General features: G+C 42.7%; 1 protein-coding gene across 1 annotated transcript in view; it reads left to right on the top strand.

Moving 5' to 3' along the window:
- The window catches only part of PRKCI (protein kinase C iota), a gene marked incomplete at its 5' end in the record, with an annotated part of 28,794 nt that continues 19,406 nt past the window's right edge, over positions 1-9,388 (top strand). Inside the window, 2 exons of the mRNA XM_084267296.1 lie at positions 1-116; positions 8,579-8,700. Of these exons, the coding sequence (XP_084123422.1) occupies positions 1-116; positions 8,579-8,700 (238 nt within the window). The remainder of the gene's footprint in view (positions 117-8,578; positions 8,701-9,388) is intronic.

Below are 9,388 nucleotides of genomic sequence, written 5' to 3'. Positions count from 1 at the left end.
ATGCCGACGCAGCGGGACAGCAGCGGCAACAGCACCATGTCGGCTCCGGGCGGTGGAGGGGGCGGCCTTGGCGGGGACAGCGCCCACCAGGTCCGGGTGAAAGCCTACTACAAGGGGTGAGTGAGGGCGCGAAGTCCCGGGGGCGGCGGGGACGGGAGGTGGGGCTCGGGTGGACGGAGAGGCGGCGGCTGCCGGCGTGAGGAGAGGCTTTTGGCAGCGCGGGGCGGAGCGGCGTGGCTGGGCCCGGCGGGGGGCGATGGGGCCGGTACAGCGGGTCCCCGGCCTCGAGTCTGTAGGTGTCCCCGATTCGGGGGCCGAGGCGAAGCGGCGGCCCTGCGGTGTTCGGGGTGCTCGGCGCGGGCTCCCCTGCAGCGGTGGGATGCGGTGGTTGGAGAACATCCCCGGCTCTCCGCGGGTGGCTGGAGTCAGACGCGGCTGGCCCTCTTGCGAGGTGTGTCAACGACGGCTCTTAGGGCGCAGTATCTGAAACGTGTCCGCCGCCACGTTAACGTCTCCAGGCCGGGATACCCGCCCAAATGTAGGGGAGAAGACACGGGGGGAGGAAAGAACCTACCCCGCAACGAGGCAGCCGTGTTACAGTGACCCGCCAGTGTGCTCAGAACGGGGGTGAACTGGCAGGACTTGTGCTCGGAGGAGCCTCTCCCCGGGTGTCGGGTTGCGGCGGGGCGAGCTGGGGGGGCCGAGCGCCGCCGGATCTTCCGTCCGCCTCCGGTGGTCTTGCCAGTAAACAAAGATGAACCTGAGAGGCCTCCTGTGCCCTGCCCTCCTGCTTCCCAGGCAGCCCGGCGCCCTGGATGCTCACCAGCAATACCTATTCCTACATAATACTTTACTGGGGGAGGGGGCGCACGTGCCAAAATTAATGCTTAATAAATATGCTCAGGGTCCAGCTTTGGCCCTGATCTCAGATCTAAAGAAAAAGGGTGTTTGGATGAAAACCTATTTAATCGGTTTTTAGATTGTTTCCTGGGGACTGACTGATGCATCTTCTGTCAATTGTGCTTCCACTGTAAAGAGGTAAAGCTTGAGGTCTGCACAATGAAAAATCTCAGTCTGGCTGGTCTAATTTAGTGGCTTTCCAACAATAACATACAAAGCAGAAGTGTTCTGCTTTGGGTTCACAATGCCTTATTAAATAGTAACAGTTACAGGACTCAGCTTTTAAGAGTTGGAGTGCAAGGGTTGAGAGTGGTTCATTGGGCCATTAAGAGAGGAGGTGATCTAAGCAGAAAAAAATGTAGGTTGTGTTTTTGGACTAAGATTGAACACATGATACTCTCAACAGCTTCCTTCAGTTACCTGTGTTAAGTGCAAGACAAGATTTATTTCATTTACGGCATCTCTAGTTTTATAATTTTTAAGGTGAGATATAGAAATGTTGCTGAGCATTTGGTATTTGCTACAGTGTTTGATTTCTGCCTTTTGTCTGCTTTGGGGCTTTTCTTGATAAAAATCAAGTGCTGTGGAGATTGGCACTGTCTGTGGCTTTAAAAAACGTGTGAAAGACAGTCACAGTAATAATATGTGAAGTTCTAAACTTGTTTTACAGTCCCTTTAATTCAGCACTTCTTAAGGATGTGGAGATGCCCCTGGCTATTAGCTGGCAGAGTTGTTCATTTGGTCAGGCAGTGAACTGAAGTGGGAACTGTTCTGGGTTAAAACCATTTATTTTTCTTCTGCTGGGTCAGTTTTAATCTTGATCATTTCCACATGCAATCACATGAATTCTTGCCTTAGCACAGGGAGGCTATGGTGCAAGATCAGAAAGAAAGCAGCTCAGGGTTGTGGGAGTGAGGAAGAAAATTGCTGCACTGAACAGGAATGCTGGCTCACAACACTCTTAAATATTAGGTAATAATTTCACAGACACTGGAATGTTTCTTTTGAGTCTCGTCTATTGACCTTTTTATCTATTAAAGCAATTATCAGTTTACTTTTAATAATGTCACTGAGTCATGCAGGGCGTTGGTTAACCATTGTGAACACCGACCAACTAGCTAGCTGAATGCCTTAGTCATGATTTGTTTTGAGATCTAAACAAATTCTCTCCACCTTGGCTTCCCAGGCTAGCACTATCAGGAAGTGGGTATCAAGCAAAGCACTTTACCTGCACTTACACTGCAACAGCTTGGAGACTGAGGATCTCAATGTTGATACCAAAGGTGGAGTTTTCCCCTTTTGTCTCAGATTACAGCTGGATAGAGGATTTAATGGGAAATAGTGTTAATCAGGAAACGTTAATCTCTTTTAATTTGGTTTTAATAGAAACGTTTAAGTGGGTTATAGAAGTTACTGTGAGAGCCTTGCTGGGAAGGGCTTTTCAACTTGCAAAAGAAGTTTCTGTTTTGAGGAAAAAAACCCAACAACACAGAAGCACAGATTTGTTCTTGAAACAGTTGAGAATCCGATAGTCAGGATACTTGCCTGGGGCTGAAGACACTGCACTTCTGGACTGAGAGCAAAGACCCAACCTGAATCCCCAAAACATCACTTAGCCTGGCCCAGAGCCTAATTGCTTTTCTCAGCCAAGACAAAGACTTTCATGAAGAACTCTTTGATGGGCGTTTCAGCTGTGCAGTGGTAATTCTTAAATGGACAAAATATGTAAAACCTCAAGGGAAAATTTTCCTAAAATGAGCAGAGATCTTGAGAATAAGAGGATGGGAATTCCTGGAGACTTGGGAATTGGGGCATTAGGTTGAGTTTATCCGGGTATTTCCTTCTTTCAGGTAAGCCACAATTGTCTTTCTCATAGGGCTGGTTGTTTAAAACACTGAAAATAGCCTTAGCTATTTTAAAGAGTTACTGTAATCTGTGCAGTGTGTGTGACAGAGATTCTGAGTGTGTTCTTAGGAATTTGCTCTCTTACACCAACTGCTTACATACTTTTTGTTGATGCCCTAATGAAGTGAAGCAGCTTCAATGCATGGCTCTCAACAGCATCTGTAACAACCATTTCAGCATTATTATTCAAAGTTTACCTTTTGTCTTGTCTAATGTGCTGCAGATGCTTTTTGTCAGTTCAGTACAAGAAGCTGTTAGATCATTAATACATACTGGGGAGGATGGCATTTTAGCAATAGGAAACGGGTAGGAATAATAGCCTGCCTTTGCACAATGAATCCTGCAAATGTTGTTGCTTAAATGAAGAGATACAAAACCAAACAACAAACTTCAAGAACCATTTTTCTGTCATGATTAGAACAGCTAGCGTGTGTTCCTTCAGTGCCTGACATGGATTTTGCACTGTTTCATCTGTGTAGGCTGCAATGGAAGTTAGACTTTTAATATGGTTACAGACATGGGTTATCAATGCTTTGCCCACCTTCAGTGTGATTTGGTTCCAATGTATTCCTGACAGTCCTCTCATAATACATGTTAGACTTGCTTCTTAATTTTAATACATTAGCACAAGTGGTTAAAGGGGGGAGAAAAAAGTTCAATAATTTTAAGATCAATATGTGCCTCCATAAATATTTCCAGGGAATTAATTTCTTAAGGATTTTTTAGTTCTCACATCCTTTCTTTATGTTTTTCCTTGTCTTGAGTACTTCATGATCAATTTTTTTCAGCTCAGCATCTCTCATTGTCTGTTAAGGATCAAGTCCTGAACAGGAGAGTGGTCAGTTTAAGAAAGCTTTGGTTTAAGTCTAAGACCATGTTTTAACCCCTTCCTGCAGTTTCAACATGGATTTAATTTTCTGCTGATACATTTTTATTCCAGAAAAAAACAGGCTGCAGGAGTAGGCAGTTTGAGACCTCAGACTTGCACTGGGGAAAGAGATGCTTCATATATTCCTGAATGGCAGCCCCTGCACCTTGTGGTACTGCAATGGTACTGGACCAGCAGAATTCTCCAGGAGTCTTGTATGGGTTAATTTCAGTGAGCTACAGTTAAACATTATTAACAGTTTTAATTACTGCCCCAGGTGTGATAAATATGTGAAATACGTAGATAATCGTAGAATCACAAAGGTTGAAAAAGACCTTTAGGATCATCAATTCCAACTGTCAACCAAACACCACCACGTCTACTAAACTGTAGTGCCACAAATATGTGGTTTTTAAACACCTCCAGGCATGGTGACTCCACCACTTTCCTGGGCAGCCTGTTCCAATGCATGACCACTCTTTCAGTAAAGCAATTTTTCCTAATATCCAGCCTAAACCTCCCCTGGCACAACTTGAAGCCATTTCCTCCTGTCCTATTGCTAGTTCCTTGGGAGAAAGACCAACTCCCACCTCACTAGAACTGCCTTTCAGGTAGCTACAGAGATCAATAAGGTCTCCCCTGAGCCTGCTTTTTTCCAGACCAAACCAGCCCAGTTTCCTCAGCCTCTCCTCATAAGACTTGGTTCTTGAGACCTGTCACCAGCTGTGTTGCCCTTCTCTGGACATGATCCAGCAACTACATATAATTTCATATATATAATATGTGATAGTTATATTAGGTTGCAGGTGGGAAAATCTAAAGCCAGTCCCTGTTCTTAGTGGATTGTTCTGTCACAGAAGTTTAAGGCCAGAAGTGAAAAACAAGATACAGATACTGAATTGCATTTAACTCTTGGCTTTGGGCTTTGTTTTGTTTGTTTGGTTGTGGGTGTATTTGTTGTTTGGTTATGACTCTTGGATGATCTGTTAATGAAAAGGTACAAGAAAAGCAGCTTGATCACAGTGAAGGTGGGAAAGGTAGTGATGAGATTCGAGGTCTTCTGGAGAGATTGAAAATCTTTTCTGTAGTGTTTGTGTTCAGATTTACTGTTTGCATTTTCTCAGCCTTCCTGTGGTTTATCTGTTCCTGATCCTTATATTTGCAGGTTATTAATTTAGGCAAGCCTCTTGTTAGTATGAATAAAATGATCCTTTATTAATATTTATGGAAAATATAAATTACAACACTTTAATGGAAAGTAATTCAACACAAGTATTCTCTTGTTTATTTGTATGTTTCCTACTCACAGGTCCCTGATTAAGACCTATTAGAGTAGTACTAAAACAAATTCTGAAAACCTTGGTACTTCCGTAGTAAGTATCCAGGTGTGGTGGTGCAGAGTGTGTTGTGAAGAGACAAATAAGGATATTATATCTTAAATAGCTTTATAACTTATCAAAAGCATTGTATAAGCTTGTCTTCATCTCAGGAAAGGGCTATCATCAAGAATTTTTTCCCTACATCTTAGTGAAGGAGGACGTTCTGCATTTTTTCATGCAAAGCAGCAGTGGTCAACATTAACTGTTCTTAACTTAGCCTACTAACCGATTTTTCTTATCAGTAGAGTTTAGCTTCATGTCTTCATTAGGAAAAGCTGTATTCACTCCAGCTGTCTCCAGTGCTGTTGCATGCAAGAAGTGTGAAAAACACCATACAATTCAAAGGAGTGCGAATGGAACCACTCTGAGGCCTGTCTCAGTTGAAAGTAGTGTCATCAATATAGTTAAAATGGCAAATTAAAGCTCATAGGAAGGCTCTGATCTTTCAGTTTGTGTTATGTGGGGCTGGCTTCACATCATTAGGAAGTGTGCTAGGTGTTGCTTGTAGAACCTTATTCATACTTGCATACTTCTTTTTTTTCAATGTTGCTATTAACTAAGGTTCCCTGAAGGACTGAGTGGTGCTTGTAACAAGAAATAGTAAGATCTTCCAAATGTATTTAATAACTGTTTGATACATCACAGAATCACAGAATTTTAGGGATTGGAAGGGGCCTCCAGAGCTCATAGAGTCCAGCCCTCCTGCCAAAGCAGCTCCTTAGGACAGATCACGCAGGTCGGTGTCCAGACGGTCTGGAATATCTCCAGTGAAGGAGACTCCACACACCACCCCTGGGCAGCAGTAGTAATTTAGAGAACTTGCTGAAATTCTGAAATAATTAAAGTCTCCTCTTATTTAAAGGGCATCTATTTTGCTGCTTGAAAGTAGCAACAAGTAGGAAGAGATTTTCCTGTTTTTCAGTTGGTACCAACTTTTACTTCATAGATACAGAAGGATTCCAGGGCTGTTCAGTACCTCTTTAACATGGAGACTTTTTCTGTACAGGTAAATTTATTTTAAGTTCGAATTGTCAAATCTGAAAAGCTGCTGAACAGTTTTTGCTAACTTTTTGTTTTAATCTTTGCTTTTTGTTAGAGCATCAGTGATGACAGTCTCTTGAGATTGTGGTGTGCCACCTAACTAACTCTTTCTGCTTGTCTGGCAATAATAGTCACATAGTGACTGGTTTTTTTACATACCCTCTCCCATAACTGACTAGTTCAACCACAAGATAAACTTCAGTAGTTGAAATACTGAACTCTGACTTCTCAGCACCCTCCTGAATGTAACTTTTTGCTCAAGAAAATATTCCAAAGTGAATGTATCTGCACTGAGAAGGGAATAAATGAAGGGATGGTAAACTTTAGCACAGAATTGGTGGAGCTGCTAAGTAAGCTGTGCCTTATTTCCTTCCCTGAAGAACAGGAAATACAGGTTAAGTCTTTGCCTGCTGGTCCAGCCTCCTGGGTTGATGCCCGTGTGTCTGCAGCAGTAAGGCACAGCTCAGCCTGCCTCGGTGGGGACGGGCGCTGGCCTTGGGTTTGCAGCTTGTGTGTTCTGAGGGAGGATGCAAAGGGAGAACTTTGGGAGAGGACAGGGTTTGCTTTGTGGGATGGGCCGTTTCAAACAAAGCCCTGATCCCTGTTCTCTACCTTGTCTAAACACCGGGGTTTGTCTTGCATTTTGTCTGGTGGAAAGGAGCAATTCCTCAACTTCATTCAGATGATTGAACAAGTCTCGCTTCACTATCATAACCATCTACTGGAGTCTTTCCCCTAACTAAACTACTCTGATCATGCTCATAAATCCAGAAGTAGGCTAAGCTGTTCTTGTGGAGTGCTGAGAAATTGCTGCTTTATTTTACCCTGCTGCTGAACTTAAAGCAGCCTCGGGCGGGCGTGTTCTCTGCCGCTTGAAAGTGGTTCAAGCTCCGTGACCACCATGTGTTATGTTAAGTCACCTTCTTGATAGCACTCTGCCCATGCCCAAGATGATTTAAAGGTGTTTAACTTGATGTATGCTTCGGTCTGGTAGGCATGTTCATGTGAATTTCGATCAGATATAAATCATGTTGCTTCAGTTACTATTTTATTGCCTCACCAGATCCTGCTGGCAGCTGGCACCAAGTGAATCAAATCCCACCTAGCTGAGGTTTTTATGGGAAGATTAGTCTCCTGGCTAAAACGTTGGGCTTAAAGGATGTGTTGTAAACAGCCCGCTCTTTTTCCTCCACCTTCCTCTGCACTGTATCTCTGAAATCCTTTGTTTAAAGGACTGGGATCCTGAATCACCTATTCCCCTTTAAGGCCCAGCAAATACCAAGACAATGGGTCACCATTTTATGTTAATGTATTTATAAAACAGGAGGTTAACTAACTCTTAATCTTAATTATAACAGAAATGCTTGTTCTGCATAACAGTAAAGTAATAAATTTTAATTATATGTGTCTGTCAGCCTCCCCTGTCATTGTGGTAAAGCATCATGGGTCTCTTTTATAAAGGCACTTCCAATATTTGTAACACAACCCCTAATCAGCTAGGAACACTGTTTTTTATTGTTTTAACATTTGCACAATCACGATTTAATTGGGAGAAGATGTATACGTTCCTACAGCATTTTAATATCTAATAGCAAAATAACCATGAAAGGGTGGGCAAATCCAGCCATATGTTAATAATGTTCTTTAAAATTTTTGCAGCATTTCATTCCTTAGTTTCCACTGTTACAATATATCTCATTTCTGTGTGTGGTTAGTATCTGTTGCAACTCACTTTGTAGTTATTTTGGGCATTTAAATCTTAATTTTTCTAAAGCAAATTGTGTCCAGTTCTGGGCTCCCTGGTATAAAAAAAGACAGGGTTCTGCTGGAGAGAGTCCAGAGGAGGCTACAAAGATGATTAGGGGCCTGGAACATCTTCCCTACGAGGAAAGGCTGAGTGAGCTGGGACTGTTCAGCCTGGAGAAAAGAAGACTAAGGGGGGACCTTATTAATGTTTATAAATATCTGAAGTATGGGATGCAGGGGGAAATGGCCAGCCCCTTTTCAGTGTCTGTGGGGACAGGACAAGGGGCAATGGCTGCAAGTTGAAGCACAGGAAGTTCCGCACCAACATGGGGAAGAACTTTTCCCCAGTGAGGGTGAGGGAGCTCTGGGACAGGCTGCCCAGGGGGTGGTGGAGTCTCCATCTCTGGAGAGATTCAAGACCCATCTGGACACCGACCTGTGCAATGAGAGCTGGGGAGCTGCTTTGGCAGGGGGGTTGGACCCAATGACCTCTCAAGGTCCCTTCCAACCCCTGTGATTCTATGAAATACCTGTTAATTAAAATAACTTGGAGCCTGACTTTGCTATGGGAAGGGAATTTCTGTGCTAAAGGATTGCTATCATTACTTCAGTGGTTCTTTTTAGGGGACTGAGGCAGGGATGGGGTTTGTATTAGTGGAATATGAAAGGCTGGTAGAGCTGATGATCCAATGCTAAGTAGTGTGCTGTAACTTCACAAATTTGTTTCTCTTTTACTCAGGGACATCATGATAACCTATTTTGAACCTTCCATCTCATTCGAGGGACTGTGCAGTGAGGTTCGGGACATGTGCTCCTTTGACAATGAGCAGCTTTTCACCATGAAATGGATTGATGAAGAAGGTAAATTGATGCTTGGGCTCATGACAGATACTTGATCAATGTGTTCCTCAGCTGTCCAGCTCTTCTTTCTCTTTCACGTTTTCTTTTCCCTCTGCCTTTGTAAGGTGAACTTATAAAACATACTTCATAAGTATATTTTTAAAAGTAGTAAATCTGACTCTAAAAATGCTTGTTATCCAATGCCTTTTGAAGTATTTTTTAATGAAAAGGTTGTTGTTTCAAATAATTTAGTTTTAGTGAGGAGGGTACTATTTTTTTACCAAATAAATAATTAAAAATCAGTTATTATTAAAATATGAATTCAGTGTTGTTATTTATTAGGGAGGGAATGAAGCACATGGTTCCACTTCAGTCTTAAATCTTTTGAGAGTTAAACTAACCCTGAATGATATAGATTGCAGTATTTATCTACAATATTGATACAAGGGGATACATAATTACTATAGTTTTGGTTTGTATTAGCTGTTACTATAGCAACCTACTAACACATAACTATTAGTAAAACTTTTTCTAACTATTGAAAGAGAAATTGCTTGTCCAAGTAGCTTTTCATCAACCTGCAGTAGTAACAACTTTGGCAGAGGGTTGTCATCTCTATGGCTTACGTTAGCCACGTTAAACTTTACCTTGGATGAAAAACGTTGAGTCTGTTCTCCCTTTTCCTCAACAGAGGGAAACAGGTCCCTGC

This window comes from Gallinula chloropus (assembly GCF_964237585.1).
Source record: "Gallinula chloropus genome assembly, chromosome: 8".
NCBI classification, from domain to species: Eukaryota; Metazoa; Chordata; class Aves; order Gruiformes; family Rallidae; genus Gallinula; species Gallinula chloropus.
This window is presented reverse-complemented; position numbering and strand designations above follow the sequence as displayed.